The sequence below is a fragment of the Syngnathus floridae genome, chromosome 1, assembly GCF_059516105.1.
Source record: "Syngnathus floridae isolate MCC-2025c chromosome 1, RoL_Sflo_1.0, whole genome shotgun sequence".
Taxonomy (NCBI): domain Eukaryota; kingdom Metazoa; phylum Chordata; class Actinopteri; order Syngnathiformes; family Syngnathidae; genus Syngnathus; species Syngnathus floridae.
In genome coordinates, this window is record NC_142413.1 from 15,162,006 (window position 1) to 15,189,310 (window position 27,305).

Here is a 27,305-nt window from a genome sequence, read left to right on the forward strand (position 1 = left end):
TTATTTAAAAATTTCAGCCCCTGAAGCCACTTTTACTTAGCAACATGAAATTTGTCATGAAGACCCTCAAAAGGAAGCTATGCCGGAAAAGACACAATTTGACTTCTTTGTGAATGACCATGTCTTTGCTCTTGATTTGTGTGTTTGCAGATGTGAAGCCCCAAAACAATTTAGTCCTGGCCGCTGCCTCGCAGAGCCTGCCCTGGCCCGTCATCATCGGGATACCGGCGGGTGTGGCCTTCGTCCTGGGCACTGCCCTCCTCTGGTTCTGCCAGTCCAAACGCAGCTGCCCGTCGTCCTCCTCCTCTTCATCTTCCTCACAAGCCTCCTCCGCCTTGACCGTCTCGCAGCGCCTGCCGGTGGCGGGCCGCGAGAGAGTGTGCCCCAGCGCCGACAAAGAGGCCCTGTCTTTCGAGGACTATGTGGCCCACCAGAACCAGCCGTTGACATCCTCCAAGCTGTACCCCAAAATCTACACGCACGACATACACACACACTCGCACTCGCACGTGGACGGCAAAGTGCACCAACACCAGCATATTCACTATCAATGTTAGCAACGGAGGGACAAATGACAGCCACGACACTTTAGCGCATATTGGAACTCAATGAAGAATGTAAGCAGAGATTTTTTCTTTATTTTTTCAAAACAATCAAAAATCCCTCAAAATATTTTTCAAGACTAAGTATGGAGTAATAAAAACATCCTCATGTTCCGTCCTTTGAACATTTGTGTCTGTACATAGTCAGATATGATTATGTAGCATTTAGCATGTTTCTTCAATCCCGGGTCTTTGTATAAATGTAATAGTTTATGTGTAACTTTATTTGTTTTCGTGTTAGTGTCGTTAAAGAAACAACATCCAGATTCACTTCACTGGTCGGAGTAGAAGGCGGGGAAAAAGGCTGCTAAACACTTCAAGGCACTCAGTACATGTTTCATAAGATGACACCATCAAACTCACCATTTTGTGGAAGTATTTCAAAATACAGCCCGCAAAGCCAGTTTCATTTAGCAGCATGACATTTGGTAGGCATGTTGATTATGAGTAAACCCACAAAAAAAAGCCATGTCTAAAAAGACACAGGAAGGAATGCAGGGATTCTGCCAGCAAAATATGGTTATTCACCATCAAACAGTAAATTCTTGGTTGGCATTGTTTTTTTGTTTTTGTTTTTTTTAAAATCAGTTGGGTAAGACAGTTTCCCTTAGATCAAGGGTGTCAAACTCATTTTTTTCGCGGGCCGCGTTGTAGTTCTTCTTTCGGAGGGCCATTATGACTGTCAACCCAAATAAATATATGAGCACCTCATATTATATACAGTAAAAGCTACAAAACAAACTGACAAATAACTCGTTTTCAAATTAGACGAGTAAAAACTGGTCAAATGTTAAAAAAAAAAAAAGATATTATTAAAAGTGAAGACAATTTGCAATTCTAGTAATGACACGAATTTGATGCACAATTTGTCTTCGCGGGCCACATAAAATGATGTGGCGGGCCGTATCTGGCCCCGGGCCTTGAGTTGGACACCAGTTCCTTAGATACATGGAATCTGGTAAGCATGTCTCTCATGGGAACACCCACAAAAAGTCTTTAGATGCCTGGAAAGACACAGGAAATCAGCCATTTTGGTCAGAGGTGGCCATTTTACTTTAATTTCCAGGGGTTCGTCAAAGTCACTTAACAGATTATGGCTGATTGTGACCAAATTCAGAACTCCTACTAGACAGATACTAAAATATCTGTGCTGGCAATATTAATTAGTTACTATATTTAAACACAGATTGTTTTTTGTAAACCTCATCTAGGGTGAACCTAATGTTATGGCCACAGAGTGCATGCATTGAGCTTACTGCCTATCAAGTTTATACCAATTAAAACCTGTGAAGCCATTTCTACTATTGCCGTATGTTGTTGTTTTTGCTCATGTTGTCTAAAGCTAACAGACTGCCGCTACAATATAGTAATGTATTAATGTGCACTTACCGCTGGTTTATATGAATGTGAATTAAAATTTTATTTTTTTTAAATAGTGGAATTAGTGAATAAAAAAAAAAAAACTAAAAATGTTTCGAGATTGAGGACACGAAATTTCATCTGTAATTTATTTTCTTTGGGCATTATACTGCAGTTTCATTTTGTGTTCATGCATAGGCACACACACACACACACACACACACACACACACACACACACACACACACACACACACACACACACAGCTACTGTTATATTATATGCAAACTGTATACATTATTTCATTGTAAGATATTGATTGTATTTATACCTGTTGTCAGATGTATGTTATGATGTTAATGATACTCATTGTATGGACGGACAATCTTGTACAGTTGATGTTTTATTTCATATAAATTGTTGCCATTAAAACAAGGTAATCTCTTGCATTCTTTATTTGAGTGTATCCAAAATGATCATCTGTTTGTGGATATTTTGCAGACGTCATTTGTAGCCTGTCAGTGATCATTATCGCACGTCACACAAATCAAAGGGGAATGTTTCCCCTCTCATCCTGTTCTGCAAATCATTTTCCGTCTTATTTGAAACCTTAACGCTGCTCCTTCACTCTGCACATCTGCTCTCCATCCTCATCCTCTCAACCAACGTGAGGAAGAGAAGGATGAGGATCTCGCATGAGGTAAAAACATCAGAGGCGTCGACACCTCGGAAGAGTCATGGCTTTCCACGCGACTTTTATGTCTTTCGCTGGTCTGGTTCTTTTCGTTCTCCCAGAGGTGATGCACGAGTTTCCATGGTTGAAATGTGACTGCTGTTGGCCGTGTGGAGAGCATGACACCATCCAGACGCAGCACTGAGCTACCTCCAGATGCTTCTGACAAGGATGCTTCTAATGTCTGACAAAAAAAATAATAATAACTTAATTACAGGCTGTAGCAACTGTTCAATTGACAATAAGGTTCAGGGCAATTGAGTACAGCGCATAATTGGAAGCCAGCATGTCATGATTGATGTATGTAGCAATGGACCAAAATGCAGGAGAGTAGGACGGACTGAACAGAATGATTTATTAACAAGAAGCACTTGCAGGGACAGTGGGAGATAACTGAAAATCTAAACAATACAATTCACCAAAACTCAAAATGTCAAAACGAGACCATGATCCAACAAAGACTGACAGAAAGCGGGGCATCAAATAATCCAATGAGATGAAAAGGAAATACCTGGAAAAGAAATAAATCTAATCTAGACAAAACACAAATCATGACACAGCAGTCTTTATGCTTTTTGGAAAGTAAGCTCCAAAAACTAATCTGATACCCTTCTCAGTTTGAAACCCTAAACCAGGTTTAAAACCCAAATTGTCAGTGTCTGTGTGCTCGCCCCTCCCTTCCTGTGTCTACTCTCAATCTATGTACTAATCACAGTCATCTGCCTCTCGTTACCTGTTGTCTATATAAGTCCTGTCTGCGTGTCACACCGCTGTCGGATTGTTCTCGTCTCGTCTGTCGTCGTGGTTCTTGTCTTTATCTAGTCTTTTTGTTCAGTTAGTCTTGTCCGTAGTCGAGCCTCTTATAATCTGTCTTTGAGTTCCCCAAAAAACCCTGGTCCAAGCTGCATTTGGTCGCCCTGCTCCATTCCGATCCTGACACAAATTTGAAACTCTAACCATGACTTGAAACATCAAATCAAAACGGAAACCCTTGTTTGAGTGAAACACTAATTTAAAACCCTAACAATTGCTATAAACTCTACTTTCAATTCCTCTTCGTGAATTGAAATCTCACTTTGATACCCAACTGATGTTGAAATTGGAATATTTGCCCCTTGGGATGCCTGTGCTGTGAGTTTGTGTGCTTCTAAAAACAAACGTGCATTTGCGTGTATGTGTGTGTGTGTGTGTCTCATCCTAGAGGAGATTCTTGTGTGTTTGAGTCAACAGCAGCTGTGCTCGCTGAAGAAGAGAAGCTGTCCAAAGAGCTTTTCACAGCAAAGAAAAGAAACGCCGCTCAGGTGCTCAATGGAGGCAGCCACCATGACAGACTTGCGCACACACGCACACGCACGCGCACACACACACACACACACACTACACGCATGTGCACACACACACCTGGCTGTGGTTGCACTCAATCTTTAACTGGGCTACCAAGCCAACAATATAAACAAAAACAACAAAAAAAACATAGGCTAAAAGGGCGTAACTTCCATTTTTCTTGCACCACCACCGACTATTTTCCCATCACCCTCCGCTATCTGATAGGCGAGGCTGGCAGAGGAAAGAACGACAAAGAGGTGAAAAAAGCCCAAGTTCACAGTCTTGTCTTTCCAAAGTCTTTAACACACACATATGCACACAAAATTGTTGGCAGCCCTCTGTTAATGAAACCAAAACACGCAGTGGTCATTGAAATAACTTGAATGTGATGAAAGTAAAAAAGACAAAAGCAATTTAAAACAAATGAAAAAATCATTTAAATTAAAAAAAATGTTTGCTGGAGTTGTGATTTCTGACTATGTGTAAAGGTAGTCACAGGAACATCAACCTTCTTGGAGACAGAGACGTGCTTATCTATAATTGTATTTCTAATCTCCTAAAACAATGCTCTCATTTGCTTCCTCTGTTTCATGTTCATGGGGTACACCCCATGTCAGCACAGTGACATGCCTATCAGCCTTTAAACAGGCCCGACTGACTCAGTCACATGACCAAGTTTGAACATTTCAACCAATGTTGAAAATTTCCAATCTTTTCTAGGGGTAGCATCAATTTTGTCCATCCGCCTGTATTGCAAAGTTCTTTTAACCTCCTCACAAATTAAGGGCATAGTCAATAATTTTTACACCATTGCAACACAATGAATATTTACAAAAAATTAAGAAAATACAGCAAAAAAGTACAAAAAAAGTAAACATATATTTATTGTTTTCATTATTTATAGAGCAGTTTTGTCACAGTCCTTTATGATTAATAGATAAAATGATTCAGTAATTCACTTAAACCAACGCCTGACTTTCATTATTTTTATTTTTATTAGTTTACACTGACTTGATATGAGTAAGATCATTTGTAAAGGGTGATAATGTAAGACTGTGGCCTTTCTGTATGTGTGTGTGCACGTTTTTCTGCGCGACAGGAAAAGGAATCTCTCAGCAGCCACGCTGACATCATTCAAGTATGCGTCAGACACTTAGTGGGCCCCTCAAAAGACAACAGTCCGCCTGCTTGCCTTTGTGTAAGTGTGTGTCTGCACAAGGGTCTATTGAAGTGCATATGTGTATTCACGTTCTCACCTGTTCCTCTTTGACTTGTCAACCTCTTTTCTTCCTGAAATCAAAATGCTGTGTATGTGTGTGTGTGCTCATCTTCTACTAACGCTTCAAAAGAAGCAGATGTGAATGTGTGGCTCAAAATTTTTTCTAGTTTGGGTTAAAAACCCAAAGTCTGCTTTTGTGATTGACGTGTGTGACATGCACTTTATGTGTGTGTGTGTATTCATGTTGGAAGACGCTTACTTGACCATGATGGTAAAAAATTTCAATCACACATCTAGTAAAGTGAATGATGTTGACAGGACTGCAGGTCACAACTGAAGAGTGCCAGAGGCTGATGGCCAACAAAGTCAGTTCAAACAACCACAAGACATTTTGGTTGAGTTTTTTAATTAATGTTTGTTTTCCGATGATAACAGTCCAAACGTGGGAAAAGGCACCAGGCCGCTTCCTGTTTGGTCGCTAGGCAACCAGTGCTCAGCATGGGCAAGTACCGTTTTGCACTCTTCCCACCTTTGGGTGCTGTGTAAATTAATTACAATGTGTGAGCATCTCTCATCTTCAACTCAAATCACTTTTCCAAAGAAAATGAAGTGTAGGACATTGTTGTAATATGTGACAAATTAGACAAATTGTGCTGGGATTTGAGAGGCACCCAAACGTTGCTCTTACGTAACTCATCAAAAACATATCTTCTATGTGTGGTGGCATCTAATGTTTTGTTTTCATTTTGTAAAATCTATAAAGTGTTCTAAATTGTGTTCATTGAGTTTCAACAAATGTCAAAAATTCTCATTCGGCTTGCACATAAGTTCACATCCGAACTATGAGGCTCATTAAAACGACTTCCACACATTTTGCATATTAACCACAAAGTGGACAATAAACACCTGACATGCTTTAAGTGTCAGAGTATAAATGTCTTCATCCAAAGACACATTTCTGTGCTGTGAAATCATTTGGTCCGTGTCACGTCTTGCCCACACTGGGGGATTACGCTTACACACTCCCAACTCAGTGTGACAAAGTGTGAAATCTGGATCACATTAAAGAGAGACAAGTTTCTCTCTCTCACACTTAACTGGAAGAAGGGAGGTGTGTGTGTGTGTGTGTGTGTGTGTGTGTGTGTGTGTGTGTGTGTGTGTGTGTGTGTGTGTGTGTGTGTGCGCGCACGCACACGCTGTGGGAACACGGCGCTCAATAATTCCGACTGACAAGAGAATAGTTTTCTTTAGTTCTCTGAAGTGGGCCCGGCTCATTTGTACAGCCTGGAGCCATGCAGAGGTGAAGTGTGTGTGTGTGTGTGTGCGTGCGCCCGTGCGTGGCATAGAGCGAGAGTGACAAGGCCTTTGTGTGAGAGGTTCTAGATTTAGGAGTTGGGAAGAAAAAGAAAAGGTGGGAGCAATAACTAAAAAGGTGGGCGCACTAACTTAACTAAATGTACAAAAAGTATTGCGAATTGGGACACACCTCTTAATTCACGCTCAATCAATCAATCAAATATTGGAATTGGGTTCTTAGTTGTTGATTGGTCATTTTATCAAGACTTTTTGGGGGAATGTTCTGTCCAGTGTATTGCCCATGATGTTATAATCACATGTTTTTGTGTGGAAGAAGTTACACATGGGGACATTTTTTAGTCATTCCATATTTTTGTCAAACTTTACTGCATTAGGTGCAGCGTGACCCGATACTCTTGTCCGTATGTTGGCCAGTTCTGATTAAAGTGCCAATTGTTCATTTTTATCCTGTAGAGAAAATTACAATCCAAGTCTTTTGCCTGTAGGTTTTCCCATTCCAATGAAAATTTCCATTGTCCCCACAAAGGATGCAGATTAGTTCATTTGTTTTTGGATTGCTCGACTCACACCCGTAATCAACTCCAGTCATAATCCTTCACAACTGTGTCAGGACTCCTACATGTCTTTCATATTTGCTTCCTTTGGGCAGAATGATCACATGTCCCAATTTTTTTGCCCATGGAGTGATCATTCACTCTTTATGTGTGTCTGTTGTAAATAAGTGAGCCTGGCTGTGTCTTGGAGGAGTCACTCCTCGTAAGTGGACCTTAAAAAACAGGAAGGAACGCGCAGGAGGAGGATCAGGCCTGGTGACTCTCCACAATAGTCTTAATTCAGCTTCTCACGCACACATTTGCACACACAGCGGTAATATGGCAAGCACAGACCTGGAACTCATGTGCACACATACACACAGTCACACCTGAGCCTCCCTCAATAGACGCCATTCACTTGGCTGACAAGCGAGGACAATGGAAGAAATGGAGGACGTGTCTGAGCGCATCAATCTGCTGCCGCCATCATCTTTTCCTTCCTGCCGTGACTTTGGGTGATATCACGTTTCTATTTCCACACTTTTACTCCTTGCCTTCACTTGTGCAACTGAGGTCATAGAGGCACGCGCACGCACGCACGCACACAAAAACACAGAGTTACTGGGGCTCCTTTGATGTGTCGAAGCCTGTAAACAGTATTTATTGTTCATGAAATCCCAGTTTAAATGCATGAATAGAACAGGTGCTGGCGTTCTCCCTTTCTCAGAGGAAGTGGAAAATAAATAATCATAAGCATCCAGTTGGGTATGTATGCACCTGCTTTTAGGGAGCAGGGTAGTCCCGGAAGGACTGGAAGACGGGCGAATTCCAAATGGACTTGGGTCCAAACAACACGCCAGGCGTCGTCGGTGACCTTGACCACTGACTAAGAGACCACAGGCTCAAGGTGACTGCAGCATAATAAATCATACAATACAGGTCATACAAAAGTTAGAAGTGGTTACCTGAATGTGGGGTGGTTGGTCATTTGGCTGGACAGCCTGTGAGGAATTGTGCCTGCAAGGAAAAGCCGAACATATAGCATGTAACACTCCCAACCACCAGAAATTCAACATTTGTTTGTTGAACAAGGCACTGTCAGCTTGCTAAATGATTGATACCTGATCAGTTTTAAGCCATTCAAAATACTCGGAACCAAAGAGTGCAAAATGTACAACAAAAGTACACAAACTTTTTTTTTTTTTTTCTTTTCTTCACAAGAACCATTGTCGAACCCCGACAGAACATTTTGGGTTTTTTCCTGAGAATATTTACAGTGAAGCTACTTGAGAACTTCATGTGGGGAAGCTAAACCTTTAGAGGACATTCCCGGGAATCCCTGGTGGGAATAGTAACAGTACTTACCCGTGCCTCCATCATGTAGAGGACTGAACAGTGACAAACTGGGGGCGCGTGGAGGCTGACACACACAACCACACATATGGTGACAAAATGTTAGCATGTGTCTTCAGGTCTGCACACAGTAAATGTGAATATTAACACTTACTTTACGTAAGAAACTCAATTGTTCATCCCTGTCCGTGTTGTCACCACTGCTGAACGGGAGACGCAACTTAATAAACATTTTCATGGCACAAATTCAACAAAATGAACTCAAAGGCAGGCAATACTTATAGTCTATATAATACTTATATTGTATACTTATATTTTCTCCAGGATAGACGCACTAGGGAAAATTGTTTACCTACAAAAAGGCAATTAGAGGACTTTCGCCCAAAAGATTATTTGGTGCCTTTCCTAATTTAGTCATCTGATAGTGAAAAATAATTCTACTGCATTTAGAAAAAAAGTATCTAATGATGAATAAATGGATTTAGCAAAGCTGAAATAAAGAGCAATGTCAGAAAAACAGCCTTGGAAAAGTAAGCAAAACACACATAGCTCTGCAGTCAAAGTTGCTGATCTGCCATGGGTCATGGATGAAGTCTGAGTCGATGCAATCCGGGAAACCCAATAGGGATTGGTGACTAAATCCAAGCAAAGCTGCGCTTGTTCAGGTTTGTCTATAAGTGTGTGTATATAGACAGCTCCAGGGCAGAGCAAAAATCTACAGTGGCTAAAGCTCAGCTTGTGTGTGTGCGTGTGCATGTGCTGTCAAAACGGGTTCATGGCACTCACATGTTGCAGGATGAGGAATGCCTGGAGAGTGGCATGGGAGAACTGAACAGCATCTGCGGGACTAAAGCAAAGGAGGAACAATGACTAATCACCCCAAAAAAAGATAAGTTGCCTCTTGACAGCTAAAAAGACATTTGTATTATTTGGGTAACAACAACAATTATCATTGAGACCCGCCATCGTTGTGATTAAGACGCTATGTGGGTGGTCACTGAAATGTAATCTCTGCCTGGCTGCTTTTTGGAGTCTTGCTTTAGGGGCGAGTATGTTTGGCTCACAGTAAGGAGGTCTGGGCTCCAATCTCCATGGTCTCCAGGAACTCCGTTAATTGTCCTTAGGCGTGAATATGAGTGTGAATGAATGCTCGTCAAAATAAAGCCCTGCGATTCACTAGCGGCCAATCTAGGGCATACTTCTACGTATATGTGGAGGGTAGGCTGAACATGTGGTTGTAGTTATTTTTAAACCCAAAATATTTTTGGGTTGTAACGGACATCAATATTAGTTTGTCTACCTTGTTTTTCGTGCAAGCTATGGGAGGTGCGGCCCATCGATGATGACGATGACTTCAAACTGGAAGAAGAGCACAGACAACAACTTGTATCTGTACTTGTACTTGAAAAAAACCCACTTCTGTCTTCAGGTCACACAATTAACATCAGTACTGGGGTCACACATCGTGACAGTCTTGGATCCCAGCTTTCACAATAAAAGACTTCTGAACCGACTTCTGTCATTAAGTTTTTGATTTTTGGGGGATTGCAAAGAAAGGGAAGTCGACAGGATGATCCTCGTGGCGTTACAGAGGGAGACAAAGCGGGAAGATGCTTGCCGAGATTATCGGGGTGGCACACAAAGACCACACTGTGAGCCGCTGCCATATGTGCAGGGTCACTGGGCGCGGTGGGGCGAGACAAAACCGTGACATAAAAGTGGCAGAAAAGCACTTACTCCTTCAACATGATGCTATTGTTCACAAATGGGTGACGACATTTGAAAACACAATAATGGGGCTTTAATTCTGTCTTTAAAACTCTTTATACTCCTCTGCTATGTCTGTTTATTTGATTACACGAAGAAAAATATTTCTCGGGTCAATGTGACCCATATCTGTAACCTGTTAGTCATTTCTCAGGAACAGCAAAAATGTTCCTGGTTCAGTGTGACCCATTGCCAGACCAATATTTTTAATAAACCATATAGTTTTGTCACGTACACATTTACATTTGTAAAACTATCAATATAAAAAGGAGAAAAGACAAGACGAGTCTAACTAACCTATTTTTTCTATTCTTTCTTGGCAACATACATGCTTAACAATAAATATGAAAACAGCGACATCGAGTGGTGGAAGAGAGACACACCTGCAGATTAAGACTAAACGTTAGGTTTGGGGTTTCTTTTTTGCTTACAGAAATTAAAATGGAGTCCATGTGACTGTTGCATTTTTGCCATAATTATCAGTATAGACGTGTCACAAATACCTTTGAAATGAATGTTCCAGTTTAGCAATGTATGCACTCTGTTCATTCATCTTCCTGTGACAAAGGGAAAAAAAGTTGAATTTTTATTTCCCCCCCTCTCCATTGTGATATCATTGGTTAATTCAACTCACTTGGTCATCTTCTGCATTTCCTGCTTCATCTTAACCCAGTCCGCCTCCAATTTCTCATTCTGTTTTGTTCAAGAAACAGGACAACATGGAAATAAACGCATGTAAAGTGCCTTCAGGCCAGGCGAGAGAAAACTTCTCACCCTTTTCCGGTAGTATGCCACCAATTTTCTACTATGTTTGACCTGGAACATTGCAACCTGAAGAGAACAAGTGGAGAAAACTAGCATTAACAACATACAAACCACAACATTGGGTCCATCTAACTGATGGCACAGGGGTATTTAATGTCAATCAAATTAACACTTATATACACTGGAACCTCTAAAAGTGACACAACTTGAAGTTCAAGACATAGTTTGCATAATAATTTAGCCCTAAATCCAAAGAAAATTCCAAAGCAATTTCATCATATTTGGATGCCGTGTGGGCAACAAGGTGACTGTTGAACAAAGAATTTCCCGTTCCCCCTTCAATGTCAGATATCTTCCAAGAGTGAGTCGTTTTACGTCATTTAATGTTCATAATTAATATTGAAAGCACAGTAAATAGTGTCATGATGGTGACATTTAATATTTACATTGTTTCCAATGGAAAAAAAACAGTTTTGAGATTAGAATGTGACATGAATGACAATTGTTGCTGTTTGTTGACACGAATAAGCTCGCGAATAAGCAATACAAAAATAGATTAAAGAATAAGAATGAACAAATGAACCTTTTTAATCTCTGACAACTGTTTCTTTGCTTGATCGTTGACTTTGGAGAACAGCTCTTTCACTTCTGTGCTGCTCTGGACAGACAGACAAACAAGGAAGCAAGCAAGCAAGCAAGCAAGCAAGCAAGCAAACAAACAAACAAACAAAAGATTTGTCCAAAATTTTACATTTGCAGCTGTCATTTTCCAGTTGATTTACTTACCTGGTCAGTGAGAGGAGTCACTTGACATTTGTCTTTGCAAATAAAACACCTGCCTTGTTTACCTGAAGGAACCAAGGGAAAGAAATTGTGTTTTTGTTTGTTTGTGGGTTTTATCATTCGTGATGACAACTTATCTGAAGAAGCAAATGATGCTCACCTTTACTAGAACTAGAACATTGCTGTTTCTAAAGACATAGCGCTCGATATGCTTACCACCCTGTCCAGGATATATCAATATTATTCATTAGCATTCTGTGCGCACAGTATCTATGTATTGAACATGTACGACACTAATGCTCACTTTTGATCCTGGCTGTCATACAGTGAGATAGCAGATTTGTTTTTACGGATTATTTTAAGTAAACTCTAGGTCATTGTACTGCAAGTTAACGTCCAACAGAGGTCTCTGTTTACCTAGACGTGATATGCCGAGGTGAGGACCTAAGAGCCCCTACCAAACGCTTTTATACGGTCTCAGATGCTTCCTCTATGTACCTTTTTGGTAACAAACATTGCATACGACATGGCCGCAAGAGGTGAGCGCCATTCGAAGCTCGGATGAGGGTGGAAGAAAGCAGGCGTTACAGCAGACCCACTGCGACATTTTCGGTTTATCTCGATGCGGAGCGGGCGGAAAGTTAGCACTTCTTGTCAACGGCTAACGCTGTCTGCTATATGGAAGGGGGGGGGGCAAAATTAACAATAAAGAAAAGTGGAAATAAAAACACAAATAAAAAAAAGTATAATAAAAAAACTAAAGAAAAATCATATTTATTATAATAAATAAATATATTTATTTTATTTAATTGTATGTATACATGTTTTTTGTATTCATTTTTTATTTTTGGATTTATATTTACTTTTGTATTGTACATGTATTTTTGTTTTCATATTTTTTTAGATACATTTTTCAATTGTTTAGTCGTTTATTCATTGTTATATTGGCAGTTTTGCTCCCGCAATAAATATGTCTTGTGTTGAACTTCAACGTTTTAAACTTGCAAGACTGATCAATGAATTCAAATTCCAGGGGACAGCCGTGTGACGTATGCTGAAGTGGCGTCAGAAGAACCCGGAAAAGAAGTTGGGGCAGATGCTCGAGTGGAGGAAAGGACATGGCACACTTGGTCAATATGCTCAAACATCCAGATCAAAGGAACCACTTTGACACTATCATGTCAAAAGGTAAGCAGAGCTGCAGTTTTAGTACAGATTAGAACCAGTGTTAAAGGAATTAGCTTTCGATAATAATGTTGTGAGATTGGTCAACTGGACAGTTGATGTAGGGATGAGGATGATTTTTGTTTATTGATGTCATGCGCCACACCACCACGCTTATTGAAAAGTTTATTTTGGTGACTTGGTAAGGAAAGCTGCCATCACAAATGATAACGCTAGTGTTAAGTGTGTGTGTGCGCGCGCCTGTGTGTACTACAGTGATCCCTCGCTACTTCCCGTTTATCGCAGCTTCACTACATCGCCCCCCCCCCCCCCCCCCCCATTAAAAAAAAACATTTAAAAGTCAAAATTAAACTTCTAAATTGAAGAAACATGTGTCTAATCTTTAGGACAATGTAGTATTGCCCCAAATGTTCATTTACATTCCTTTAGAAGTCCGTTTTCGCGTGTTAGCACGATCGCGAATCAGCATCTTTCTTCTAACTCGTTAGCCTGCCCAGTACTTCTTGTTGGTGACTGTACTTCGCGGATTTCACTTACCGCGGGTGTTTTTTTTAACCAATTAGCCGCGATAAACGAGGGATTACCGTATATGCGCGTGTGCATGCACCAGGGGGTTTTGTTACATTGTGGTGCCTTCGCTAACGGTAAATATAGCTGCTATAAATTTCTAGGGATACAGAGATTATTTTTGGATTACGGTCTTGGTTTCTGAAGGTCTTTATTGCTCTGTGAAATTGTTAGCAACTTGGGTACAGCGGCAGTTTTTGTTTTTGGCAACGTGTCCATGCACCACAAAAATGCTTTAATTGTCTTCGAGGTTGCTCTGGGCTCTACTTCTACTAATTGAGGCAAGCAGTTGAGGAGTTGATGATAGAACCAAAGTTGGGTTTGTAGGACGAAATGCGGGTGGTACACTGTGTGCGATATGTTTGGCCCTGAAATGAGCCAATTTCACAGTAGCAAGAAATGTTCTATAAAAATGTGTGTATGATTTTTCATCCTTGGGGTATTTTGATGAAAGCATGCTACAGACGCTACTAGACAGCTGGGAACTGTTTTAAACTGTGAAGAAAAAAAACACGACCTGCTTTCGAGCAATAAACACATACTGTAATTATTGTTATGACTATTCTAAGGCAGGGTTTCCCACACTGTGGATTGGGCCCCAAAATGTTTGCTGTGATTCTCATAAATAGATTATGTACGGTATGTATCAATAAATTACTGTACATATTACATGTATTAATTTAGGTTTCCTCGGAAGAACCACAATAATCCCAAACAGTTTGGGAAGCCCTGTTCTTAGTTGTAAAGGCATAAGTAATCACCATGGCAATAATGTACTCCAAGTAAATGACGTGATTTGCCCATGATTGACAGATGGTGACTAGACGAGCTTCTTGGCGATGAAGAAATCTTTGAGCTGCTTCATCTGCCAGAAACCGACCAAAAGCAGGAGGATGGTCTGCACCACGGCCCACCACAGCACTGTACTGTGTGTGTCCTCACTGATCTGACGAAAGAACTCCTCCTTTTCCTGTTGGCAGCAACAACAAGTACCCCCAAACTTTTGAAAGGTAGTGTCAATGTTTTGACGAATCTGTAAAGACTAAAACTTGCCGGGAAAAGTTCCAGAGCTTTTCTGGTATCAGGAAAAAAAAAAAAAATCCCATAAGGGGAAAATTAACAAAAAGCAAAGCTTGTTTTGAATCATGTAAACTGTTATTTGTACCTCAACAGCGAGAGGGTTGAAATCAGTTAAAATCTATGTATGTATGTATGTATGTATTCTTCTTCTTATTATTATTATCATTGTATTTTAAGGCTCTTTCAGCCAGTCCTACCCGCTGATAATCCTGCTGCTTGGTGATGAGCACCATCTGATCAATGAGATGTTCCAGCCCATATTCCAGTGTCTTCAAGTTGTCTTTGGTTCCATCGGCTTTTGGATTCATAACATGCTCGCCTATCTGAACATCCAAATGTAATTTCTGCCGAACACAAGAAGAATCATCATTGTTAAAAAATAAGATGATAAAAATGAAGTCTTCTGTGATTGTGTGTGTTGCAGGTCTTACCAGACGTTCTCCAGCAAAGACGGAGAAACTGGTAGAGTTGGTTTGGAAACAGAGGAAGTGCTGACCGGACGCATGTGCTGTGAAGGTGAATTTTGCAAAGATTCCGTAGCGCTTGCTCATCAAAACCTAGTGTTAAGTGGATTGCAAGCAGAAATATTTACATATTTGAACTGTTCTGATCAATGAGATGTTGCAGCCCAATGTTGTGATAATACCAATCTTATGACTTCAATACCAGGATTATACTTGCATTTAGTACAGCAATACGATACTGAGAATATAAGCAATTTGTAAACAATAGCCATCCTTTCGTTCACATTAATACGCTTTTGAAGAACTGAAATATTTACACGTGATTGAAAACAAACTGAAATTAGGCATGGGGCAACTACTTTTTTTCATGTCACGCTTCATATATTACATTTATTATGACTGTACCTCATGGTTGGGGTCCCTGACCGTCAGAGTAACGCCAAGGTGAGGCGAGTGGGTGGACGACTTCAAGTCCCACGGCTGCAACAGGAAATATCCTGGGGGGAAAGAGATACGCTCATTTGAGCCTCCTGCCATAAGTCATCACAATTTACAAGACGCATTTAATCGTTCTCTGTGGTCCTCTGTCCAATGCTTTTGGCTAATTCTTATCCTCTCTCCATAACTCACCTGTCACCAGCATGTCTTGGGGAATCTCCTCAATGATGCATCGCTCCTCCTGCTCGCCCAGATCAAAATACATGGCGACCGCCAGCATCAGGTAAGCCTGAAGGAAAAAGATGGCCCATTGTAGCCTCATGGTCAGTCCACTATGGCCTATTAAACCAAGGTTTGTGAAAAAAGTCTGTAAGTCCCAAATGGGTTTTCCAAAGTCCACAGCGTGTGTCTGCTGGAGGCTGCCGAGTGTGAGAAAGTGGCAGGTGCTGCGTTGCGTGACTAGACATTGGTCAAGTGGTGTGACTGGTTCACTTAGCAGCCAATAGCACCTCGCCAATGTTATGTCATGATTGTGTTCTCTCTCAAAACATCAAGAAAGCTAAAAAAATTTGCACTTGTTAAATCAATGAGTAGATATTAAATACTAAGCGTTACGTAGTGTTTAGTTGTGGCGATAATGTCTGCCTTTCCCGTTTGCGGAATCAAACGAGATTTGCGATTGGCCAAGTAAGAAACCAATCAGCAAAACATCACTCGCGATATCTTACATACGTAGTTGGGAGACCCTACGCTTTCATTGGCATCTGTTCATCTCAGAAGCACACAGATTTGTAGTTTCAAGGAATAATCAATGTATAGATGCATACATATGTATTGCCCCCCCACCCCCATAGATTATTGTAATGTCTTGAATAATAGTTAATCAAAAACGGAACAATAACAGTAAGAGCAGGGTGCACTAAAGTGCGGGTGTCAGCAACGCAACCATTACTTCATTGGGAGTGTTTTTTTACTCCCATTGTGAGGAATGGGGATGAACAATTCGCTAAACCAATACATAACGTTCACGAGTGATGGTTTTGTAAATGCCTCCCCAATCTTAAACAGCCACAGTTAGTTTTATTTTCCAAAAGTTACGGATGATTGCTAATTTTAGACATTCATAGTAAAGGCAAACCCCATTCACATAGCTGTGAGGGTGGGGCTCACTGAAATACCATAACCATAATGCCAAAACTTAGTGCATAACAGTAAAGGTACACTGAAAAGCCTCCAGAATTAAGGCTTTAGGATCAGTGTTAAAAACACTTGCATTAATACCCCTCAGTAATAAAATAGCCTGTGTAGCCTCGGATGTCACACTCTTGTTAAGATAGGGGTTCACCTAAATTCCACACTGATTGCTGTCTTACTCCTTTACGTGAGGATTGAACTTGACTCGTTTGAGTCGAGACAATTTTCTGCAGCATCGTTTCCCTCCTTGTCTGCAAGTTGGAATCTGTAAGGTAGGCAAAACTTTCACATGATAGTGTTTGATTTAAAAAGAAAAAGCCACGTTTTGTGTGTGTTTTTTATATCCTGTATTTTACCATATTGGCCCGAATATAAGACGGTGTTCTTTGCATTGAAATAAGACTGAATCATCTTACATTCAGGGTCTAGACATTATACCCATTCACAATGCTAGATGGCGCCAGATATCTTTAAAGCGAATGCTGAACTTTACTCCCCAGGTCAAAGCGAACCCCTGTCATGAAGAATAAGAAAAATAAAAAATAGTGGTAAGCAAGAAAAGATAAGAGAAGAGATAACAGACCGGCAGCTGAGGAGATTGTTATGATGCAAGCTTCAAGATGATGGTGATGAAGTGATAGACAGTTTTTGCATGATTTGAATGAGGCAAAATAACATGCTTTTTCTCTCGAATATATTGTTATAATCATTTGTTTCAGATGTACTGTAATTATTTTCTGTATAAAAATTCAAATTGGTGTTCAAAAAATCTTTTTTCAAACTTGAGTCTTGAAAAAAAGGGGGTCGTCTTACAATCAGGGACGTCTTCTATTCGGGCCACTATGGTAATTTGAGTTTTGGTATTTGAATAAATGCTATTTTTAGAAACCAATAGATATGTGTTTGCTAATCATGATTTCAGCATCAATCAAAGCTATTGCCATTATTTTTTTTTTCCATAATTGCACACCCCTACAATAAAGAGTCAAACAGCTTCATTACAATCTTCTAATTTACACTTTTTACATGTCAAACTCTGCAAATGCAATCACATAAATGAACCAAAATACTCATTAGCCCAACTCCTGGCCCCCAACAAAGACCCACCCCATGCTTTTAGTATTACTTTTTCTTCAATTTTGACAAAAGGTCAGTCATGTGACATTTTGTTCTGGTTTTTAATTGGGTTACAATGATGTAACATCTTAAGTTAGCTGACTAACGACCACTTAAGATTTTCAATATCAATGTTCATCTTCAACTAAAAAGTGAATTTGAGAAAGTTCTCCTATTCCTTGAGGTGGATAAAGTCCCTAAACTCCAATTAGCCAACAAGTGAATTATCTTGACACTTATACTTCTAATTCCTTATTATTCCTTCAACCGATATTATCTTCACATCTTGGTGTCACTTGTCACTCTCCACACAATATATTTTTTCATTTTATAAAATAATACAAATATTGAAGTTGCTTATGTTGTGTGATTGTATGGTATGCAAAATTATTTTTATCCTATTACATAACATACTGCCTCCTGTATTGTTCTTTACATAATTCTAAAAAAATATGGAAAGTCAGACAAATTGTTCTGGGGTGAATTCCTATGGGTTTATGTAAAGATGTCGACTGTTAGCTTCTCATATCAGCTAACCTATTTCAAATACTTAAAAAAAAATAATAATAATAATTGAATACGTAAACTAGGTTTGTTTCTTCCATTATTCTGAGGACTATGTAATTAAGAGTTTTTGTGTTAACACATTATATCACTGATAGGAGCATACTTTCCTTATATGAGGTCATTTATAATGTTAACACCCACATAGCCGCAGAGAATAGATTTTGCTTTCCAAGTGAGCATCTGCTAAAGCTGTCACTTAAGTCTATAATATCACATCTCCACATCTTCCCACACTTTGCGGTAAATGCTGAACCAATATACTCCCTGGCAGCGATATCTACTGTAAGTAGGGTAAATCTGTCATTTCCAAAGTCTGAAACCATTGATCATAAACGTGTCAAAACGTATTCAGCACAATTGTGGTCACACACATACTTACATGTGCTCATCATGGGCATGACTTTTGGATGAATTGTGGCATTTAAATTCAAGACTCTGAATAGCTTGGACGTCTTTACAATTGTTTGAATTGATGAGCTCAGCATCTGCTGTTAGTTCCCATATTTATATCCACATCTATATATCTATATACTATATCTATATAGATTGGATGGTGCGGTTTCAAATGAGTTAACAAGTTTGAGGTAATGCCAAAGGTATATGGCTCACCATCATATTCTCAAGCCAGAGGCTGAGCAGCACTGTATTAGTTTACAGACTAAATGTGACCCTAACCCTCTGAACACAATTGTATGTAGATCCCAGTGACTTTAGCCAATGACGTTTCTAAGAAGAGTGTACAGGAAAGGTTTAGAGATGAAAATCCATGCTCCTCATGAGTGTCTTTCACTCCGTTTCCCATCTGTCATCATTCAAAACCGGCAGATGTGTGCTATTGCTATTCAATCTGCCTCTCCCAGTGTTTTGAGAGGCAAAGTGCATGCACATTGGTGTCTGTTTTACAAATTTCAACTGGTATAATTCAGGAACTAAAGAATATTCCTCTGTTACAGCCGCAAGTGTCTGTTTTGGATATCAACCAGGATTATCTAATACTTTGTTAGATGTGCAGTGAGCGGCACAGTGTGATTTCAAGTCTCATGGCGTCGATCATTTGGTTTGAGGTCGCTGAGTACCTTTACCTAGTTTATGGTATTTTATAATAGGTGCAGTATGTGTGTTTAAAACTATTACTTGTTAAACACCTCAAGGTACGATGATTCGGTTTGAATCCCAACACTGCTTAGTCAGCATATTGACCATTTTTGTTTTGAATAAAGGGCTTATTTATGTGAAATTTCCACTGGTGTTGGGCATTTGAGTCCATTTGTAATGTTTGACAATCTGTTGTTCAGAGTGAAAATGTACCTATTTTAGCTTCTCCTGCTAATTGATTTATTCAGAATATAATTGATCTCAATTGTTATTTTCGGGCGTGCTTGAATTCCTAACAAAACACATTCATTGGCCGAAAAAAGACCGAACTGAACCTTAGTAAACTATTTTCTAAAATTTCGATTCTATTCTATAATTCTATATTCTTTTTATTTATTGATCTTTTCATTTCTTTTCATGATATAATTCTACAAATTCAATAAAAATGAAAACACCACTATCAACAGATAAGCAAAAATGCTTCAACCCGATTCCCTTTTCGACAAGTCATGTGGAAACGGTACATGAAGTCGTAATGATTGTCGAATTATATACTTGTTGAAATAAACAAATAATATCAACGCACTTTTATTGACAATACAGATATCACATTTTTTTTAAAGATTTGTTGTAATGTTTTGTACAAAAATATTTTCTGCATGAAACCAGTACCTTAATTGAGTTACAAAAAAAAGAATACAAATGGCTATTTTCATATTTGTACGTGTCAGGGTAAAATCCTGGAAATAAATACATTCGTTTGAGCTTCTGGTCGATTAATTCGAAAGCCACTTTTTGATCACTCGCAACAACTACATCCCTCCATTGATTTCAGGTCCATCCTTAGGACAGAAGAGCTTATTTTCTCACTGACTAAGGAGCAGGTCCAGTTCATGACTTTAGCAAATAAACCGCAACCCTTTTGTTGTTGTATCTTCTCCGACGTCTTTTCCGCCCTTGTCGCTCCTTCCTGTTCTTCTTCCCTTTACTGTCCTTCCGCTTCCTCTTCTCCTCCCCAGTTTCCAGGCCTAGTCATAAGCAATTGTCCAGCACGCACGTCCGCTTCTCCTCCAGCAGGGGGCAGGGTACTCCATTGTTGGCATGGTGCATAAGGACATAGCGTGTGCGGTACTGCAGGGCAGTATCTCCGCACTTGCCTTTGCACAGGCCCCAGGGAGACCATGCTGACACCTCACAGTCCAGCGGCGTTTCTGCGTTGCACAATGGTAGACTTTAGTACACGAGTTGTCGACATGGGTACGCTACGCTGCATGCATTACATTTTTCTAAGGTTTTCTTAGGTTTTTCTAATGTCAGTAATAATGCACAGAACTTGTTTAGGACAGACTACCCTTTGGGAGGTTTTGCCCCTTTCCCATCCTGAACCCAGGTGTAGGGACCTCCCGTTCCTTGAAAGCTGTATCCTGCCTGTTTTAGATGTCTCTCATGATTGAAATGATCAGGATAATTATCAGTTTTTTCCGACAGAGCTTGATTATGATCTTATCATTTGAATCAGGTGTGTTGGCAGAAGGAAACATCTAAAAACAGGCAGAATAAAGCTCCCGAGGAATTGAAGCTCATACTGTTGTCCTAACCCAAACCTCAGTCCTAAACCTCAACTCTAAAGGGGAATAGTAGGAATTATCCTGAGACCTAATTCTAAACGATAAACCTAAAATATTGACCTCCTTTTGCACATGGACTACATCAATACAGAGACGGGGCATTCAGACAGCTCGTCTCTTACATATCTGGGGCTGCATATAAGCAGTGCACAGGTACGCAGGAGAGCACCAAATCCTTTATACATGTCTCATTTTATTGTCTATCTTTTGAGAATCAGAATGAAAGCAAGGGAATGCCTTTGACAACCTAGTTTGTCAGATTGAGTCCAAATTTGCTTCAGCGTAAAGTCGAAAAGCAGAAGGATGAGGCGAGGCACTGAAGGATGGATGGTCTGCTGGAAGATTGCGTCAAGTCCTATCCGGCATTATATTGCCGGTCCATTTAGGACACAGGAAAGACATTAGTGGGCTAAAGGATGAAATTCCGTCAGTCAAACTTGGCCTCAATTAGTTGACATCTGTGAATATATTACACAGAGACAGGTCCAATAAGGTGATTGTGAATTAGTCGTGAAGGTCATCTCTTTGACTCTCTGGAAATATTGACGATTAAGTGAAAGATTGAACAATGGATTAGACCTTCGGGGCTGTTTGCAGGAACTGAAAGCCAATAAAATGTCTCGTTCGGACTGTTTGTTTACATGATCACAGAGTGTGACAACAGGTCTCAGGTTAAGTTGGTTCTTCAGCAATCTAGCCTCAGAGTTGTACTTACATTCTAAAGATGTTTTCATCAACATCAGCAAATACAGGCCTTGTATGCATATGACAGTGTTGTCAGATTCATTGGGCGGGTCTGTATGAACTGAGATTGTTTTCATACTGTATCAATAACATTTGTAAGTTTAAGAATGTTTTTAATAGTTTGTTTTTTTTGTGTAAAATCTGGACAACATCTCTGATTGTTAGTCCCTGACTGTTTGTTGGCGCCTTGTCAGCGGGAACAAACCTGTCGTGTAATCTAATTACTGCAGTTTTCCTTCTGTAAAACCTTTGTCAGATTCGTATTTTAAAGATGGACAACTCTCATGACCCTCCCATCCAACATCAACTGGACCACCGTGTGGTTGTCTTAACTCGTAAAAAAAGCTGTATTTTCTCAGCTTCCTGCTTTGGCTCACTTTTAATCCGTGCAACAGGGAGTCATAAACAGTAACTGTCTGTGACTCAACATAGACTGAATGGAACTTCACCTCATTAATAGTGGTCCTGTCAAAATATAAGAGTCTGCCTCCCATTTTGGGTGGCTGACCCATATTATCGCTGTCGTTTTTTTTTTTCTACATATAATTCCTTTTCCACTTCTCTCTGGTCCTCTTTGCATTTTAGTGATGACCTTAAGTGTGCCCTTAACATTTTCGAAAATGTAGTAGGTCATGTGGAATATGTCAGTTTATAGCTTCTAGATGTGGCTTACACTTGTTGATACATTGTCAAGGCAGTTAATCAGTGTTTGGATTGTTACCAACAAGCCCTCTTATGAAACATGCATCTCTTACCGAATGATTAGTAGTTTTAGTGTGTTAAAATTGAAATCAAAAAGGCTCAAGACATGCTATTTTGAATACCAGCTCTTTAATGGCTTATTATTTATATCCGACATGGACCCATACTCAACAAATGTTTTTACATCTGCACATTTGTGTTGAGGACATGCATTTTTTAATACATAATTTTACTCTTTAATACCTAATTTGTGCGTAACAGTACGTGACTACAAATGCTAATCTACGACCATGCGTGATTTATTATTTCTTTGACTTACTTATGAGGTTGTCCTCAATCTCATTCCCCGTTGGCAGCAGGTTGGACTGGGTGGGCTCCGCTGGAAGGCTTATTATCTGATTGGTCTTTCTTATCTTGGTCAGCGTTACCTTGGCGATTGGTGGGAGGTGCTTCAGTCGGGGGTAGTAGAAGGAATTAGCAGGGTGGTTGGGGAAGGAAGAGGTTATCTAGGATTGGAAAAAGGCAAGAAATGACTTTGGATACATAAAGATGATCTGAAATGTAACTCACTATCAAACAGATCCAAGACATTTCGTTAGGGAACAACCTAACAAATTCAACTTAGTGGCATTTATCTGTTGTCTAGTATATTTTGTTGACATTTGGTTGCAATTAGACAAGATCTTGATGAATAATCAATTTATGAAAGTCCCTTGAAAAGGACAAAATGACCCCGAAATATAGGTTTAAACCCATTTGGCCCTATTTCTTGTCGTTATAGTCATGAGTGACATGGCTACCAAATTTGATGTTGCCAAGTGAAACTAGCTGGGTAGAGTTAATCTGTGAAGGACCTCTGAAAATCATCAAAATGACTTTATACAGGTCAACTCACAGTGTACTAAATTTTCTACTAAATTTTGCATTCCCAAGTGATGGTTGTGCGGGGGGATAAAGTTTCAGTAACCCAGCAAAATCTTACCAGGCTGAAAATGGAAAATCCTTGAAAATTGCTGTTTGTTTGGCCTCAGAATAGTAATGTCGAAGAGGGCCTTTGCACCCAAGCGACAGTAAATCTAAAACGCCAGCAGCATGCCCATCTTACATTCGTGTGGTTGCCCACAATTGTAGTATGCCCTACCTGAGTGATTTTGTCTTGTGGCATGGTCTCGAAGTTGGGTGAGGAGAACGTGAAGCCGCTGTCGGTCCCAGCGTCATATGGAAAGAGCTCCAGAGACACGCTATCTTTCCATTGGTCACCGTGGCAGAGGTCCACACTATCCGCTCCCACGAACCAGTCGGGGCTCGGAACAAGGCGCACAATAAACGACAGCTGGAGAATTGACAAATAGAGAAAGCTCACCACATTAGGAGATGGTCTAATTATGTTCTAGGCTATTCAAGAAATTCACTTGTTGTGTATTCCTAGCCAGAAAGTAGCTTTACTCATGTACTGAGACACACTTTGCTTGCCTCTGCCCCTCTTTACATGTGTGTTTAAAAAATAACCTTCAGTGAATGACAGAAAATGGAAGGTTGTCTAGACCGCTGTCGTTTATTATGGACTGACTTCGGAGAGGCTCTCATTGAAGCCCTGACCTAGTTTTAGCAAAGCAGGTTCGTGAGCGACTTACATAAGAGTGTCTGGCAAAGACCTCAACCACAGTGTTGCTCTGGCCGGTGCCTCCTATGACAGCAGGAGCTGAGAAGATGCCATAAACGCTCTGAATCTTTTCTCCGGCCTGCTCCACTTCCTTCATGAGCGTCCAAGCTTCGCCTTTCTCTGTGAACTCCCTCACTCCGTTGCTGGCAAAGCCATTACGCTGCCACATGTGATAGTCGGAGCTGTGGGTCACACCTGAAAGCAGAGAGAGGAAGGGCAGGGGGATCACCACTGTGTATTTATTATTGACATTAGTCATTTTATTTTATCTTTATAACTTTATGTCTAATTTGCTTTCATCCCTGATAATAATTTTTTGGGGGGGTTATCGGGTTCAGGAATTCACATGGTTTTCTCATATTCGATGGATACAGGATGGGATCCGATGCTCATTTCGTCACTCGGGTTATGTTTTCACATGGCCATTTTGATTTCGTTGTTAGTATATAATTATTTTTGCTTGTCTTCATGTGTTATTCGAGTAATAACTTGGGAACTCTTGGATCTGTTGTTCAACCATTTCAAAGTTTCATGAGGATTTTACTATTCCACCATGTTATTACTGTCAGCAATACGGTCTGAGGAGCAATGGTTGTTTATAAGGCTCAAAAACCACTCACTAAGTCGCAAACAATGTGCTTTATTCAAGTATAAGAACAGTGTTTACAGAGATAAAAAAAAAAAAAATTGCTGACTTGTGTCTTTTCAGGCAAGAGTTTTGCTTAATAAAATTGGCTCAGGCTAAAAAATTTCACCAACATTTGGCATCATGTTTTATGACGAGGCAACCAACTTTGTCGCCCCAGTCCAACCACACGCAAAGATAAAAACCCACATTTGTCACTATTTCACATTTCCTATCTTTCCACGTTTCAAAATCAGTAGCATTTACACAAAATCTTGATGAGTTTCTGTTTGTATGGCCCCTGGGAATAGTGAAACCGACCCTAAAATGCCCACCTCAAAACAAAATCGCTTGCATCTTGTGTTTTGACGAGAATCGCCTTTTAACACTTATTGGTGAGTATCATCATGAATTATGTGTTGCTCAGCGAAGCTCGCTTTGGTGACTGATGTCTCCGATGTAGCATACAATATGTAATGTTACTGTTGGTCTATAAGATGGGTTAGGGTTCCACCATTGCAATATACCAGAGTTTCTCATCATGAATGTACTCACCGACAAGTTTGGACCATTGTGCAGGGGGGCGGTAGACAGGATACTGTTTGGGGAATGCTGCCTGTGACCACTTGCCAATGAAGGTCAAATTGTACTGGGCTGGTTCTGAGGCAGTGCAGATGGGGATGTTTGTCGGCACGGGCATCGGATGGACACCGTAGCCCAGTGTCAGCATCGTGACCACCACGAGGCCAAGAATGGCATCGCTGGTGGAGGAGACGCTTGTCGAGGCGTCCATGATCATGAGGCGGAAGAAGTGGGAAAGGAGACTAAGGACAAGAAGATGAATAGTTTTAATAGAGATAGACTGTCACAAATCTATGTGAAGTTCATTGAAGATTCTAAATCCCTCGTTAATTTAGACGATTGACACCTATACGTTTTTTGTTGCACAGAATGCCTATTCCTGCTGCTGTTCACATTTATGTATTATGTACAGTAGAAGCCAGGAACTCGACCGCCTCGGTACTCAACATATTCGGACTTGGACGCAAAATGTCGGGAAATCTTTGCCTCTGATCTTAAACAAAGCTTCGGAATTCGACGTGAGTTGGCATTGTTGTTTAGCGAGTTTTAAACCATTGTACGGCCTGACTGCGGTCGTGTGCGGTGCGCTTCCAGAGAGCGAGGGAGTTAGCATTAGATCCGGGGTTCTATTGTCATGTGAAAAAATACAATAAACTTTAAATTTTGAAACATCTAGAGAACGAAAACTACTTGGAGTGTGAAAATACAGCTTTCCATGATTTTTTCAAATCTATTTGCAGATTTCACCAAAAAATAAATCAGAAAACTCCATGACACAAGTTTTCTACATTTCACAATGAAAACATAACTACATGAAAGTCACTCCTTGCCAAAATAATATCCAATATCCTTATTTAATGGACACACATTTTGCAACTACTTTCAATTTTGAATACATATTGTCTGCATGCATTTGAGTGTATAAATACAGTAGTTGATTAATACTCACTGATTTTGCAGAGGGTGAATGAAGGGTTGAGGAAGAGAGAGAGGAGGGGGGTGGAGAGCAGTGGTTGTGGCTGCCGGCAAAAGTGACTGCGAAGCTCCATAGTCCAGTTTCACCTTTTTATGCCTTCCCAGGAGCTTCAACCCCTCCTTCTCTACAACCCCCATCCCCTTTTCAAACCCCCTCGGTTCCACTCTCCTCCGAAACATGCTTCACTGCGTCCTATCTGCTAGTCGATTGATCCTGTGCCAGCTTCACAAAAGACATCTATCTCAACTACTATGCTACCCAAATGACATTTCCATTCAATTTCAATGGGGGGGATGTGATTTAACATGTGACAGTTTTAATCAGAAGAATGCCCCTGGTATAAAGTATGCTGTAACCACAACTGTGACCAAATGCTGCACAGAAAGAGTGAATACAACCCATTACAATTCCAATACAAATCCAATACAAATGGAATACAAATACAACTTTATATACGTATATAGCGCCTTTCACAATATCTGCCGCTGTAAGGAAGCACTTTACATATACTACCGTTCAAAAGTGTAGTCTCACTTGAAAATGTTCTTATTTTCAAAATAAAATCACTATTTTTCAATGAGGATAAAAAAAACAATAAAAGCTTGTGCAATTAGACAGACTGACGGACGGACGGATGGACGGACGGACGGGCGGGCGGAACGGTACGTAGGTAGGTAGATCGATCAATCGATAGATACTGTATTGATCCCCAGTGGTAATTCAGTTACCAGCACCATCCACACCCACGACTCTTTAAGTGTGATTATTTGAAGTCTTTTGACCAATGCTTTCTACAAACATTGAAAAGTGTGTCACGTTTGACCCAGTCAGGCCTTCCATGTGGACAGAAGATGCTGTGTCTCTGTTTTACAGTGCATGATGTTTGTCTTCTACACCGACAGGAAGCCACAATAGCAGCTGT

The 27,305-nt window shown here is 40.2% G+C and overlaps 4 protein-coding genes and 1 long non-coding RNA gene across 6 annotated transcripts in view; 2 read left to right on the top strand and 3 right to left on the bottom strand.

Annotated features, from left to right (window-relative positions):
* Nucleotides 1–2,417, top strand: part of fgfrl1a (fibroblast growth factor receptor like 1a) — a 36,447-nt gene extending 34,030 nt beyond the window's left edge. The window contains exon 8 of the mRNA XM_088375614.1: nt 151–2,417. Coding sequence (XP_088231740.1) covers nt 151–557 — 407 coding nt within the window. The 3' untranslated portion in view covers nt 558–2,417. The remainder of the gene's footprint in view (nt 1–150) is intronic.
* A 5,271-nt stretch (nt 2,418–7,688) lies between these two features.
* Nucleotides 7,689–27,305, top strand: part of LOC148404274 (uncharacterized) — a 30,692-nt gene continuing 11,075 nt past the window's right edge. The window contains exons 1-7 of the long non-coding RNA XR_015861461.1: nt 7,689–7,996; nt 10,917–10,992; nt 12,791–12,945; nt 14,323–14,519; nt 14,767–14,926; nt 15,014–15,105; nt 15,694–15,774. This is a non-coding gene — a long non-coding RNA (uncharacterized LOC148404274). The remainder of the gene's footprint in view (nt 7,997–10,916; nt 10,993–12,790; nt 12,946–14,322; nt 14,520–14,766; nt 14,927–15,013; nt 15,106–15,693; nt 15,775–27,305) is intronic.
* rnf212 (ring finger protein 212) lies at nt 7,721–12,423 on the bottom strand. 2 transcript variants are annotated; one of them, XM_088390716.1, is made up of 12 exons: nt 12,256–12,423; nt 11,761–11,822; nt 11,558–11,632; nt 10,984–11,040; nt 10,844–10,902; nt 10,713–10,766; nt 9,743–9,801; nt 9,229–9,289; nt 8,597–8,642; nt 8,455–8,509; nt 8,055–8,106; nt 7,721–7,975 (listed from the first exon to the last, which is right to left on the bottom strand). In XM_088390716.1, exons 1-12 carry the CDS (start codon nt 12,362–12,364, stop codon nt 7,873–7,875), a joined length of 792 nt encoding a protein of 263 aa, XP_088246842.1. In that variant the 5' UTR covers nt 12,365–12,423; the 3' UTR covers nt 7,721–7,872. The 2 variants fall into 2 exon arrangements, with proteins under 2 accessions (XP_088246842.1, XP_088246833.1); XM_088390707.1 differs by having other exon boundaries at nt 8,597–8,645.
* On the bottom strand, nt 13,644–15,936 carry LOC148404276 (transmembrane emp24 domain-containing protein 11). The gene is made up of 5 exons (XM_088390724.1): nt 15,684–15,936; nt 15,459–15,550; nt 15,021–15,146; nt 14,787–14,933; nt 13,644–14,479 (listed from the first exon to the last, which is right to left on the bottom strand). The coding sequence occupies exons 1-5, from the start codon at nt 15,811–15,813 to the stop codon at nt 14,330–14,332; spliced, it is 645 nt and encodes a 214-aa protein (XP_088246850.1). The 5' UTR covers nt 15,814–15,936; the 3' UTR covers nt 13,644–14,329.
* spon2b (spondin 2b, extracellular matrix protein) lies at nt 20,033–26,476 on the bottom strand. Its single transcript, XM_088374922.1, has 6 exons — nt 26,357–26,476; nt 25,381–25,649; nt 24,172–24,395; nt 23,679–23,870; nt 22,857–23,043; nt 20,033–20,674 (listed from the first exon to the last, which is right to left on the bottom strand). The coding sequence occupies exons 2-6, from the start codon at nt 25,622–25,624 to the stop codon at nt 20,496–20,498; spliced, it is 1,026 nt and encodes a 341-aa protein (XP_088231048.1). The 5' UTR covers nt 25,625–25,649; nt 26,357–26,476; the 3' UTR covers nt 20,033–20,495.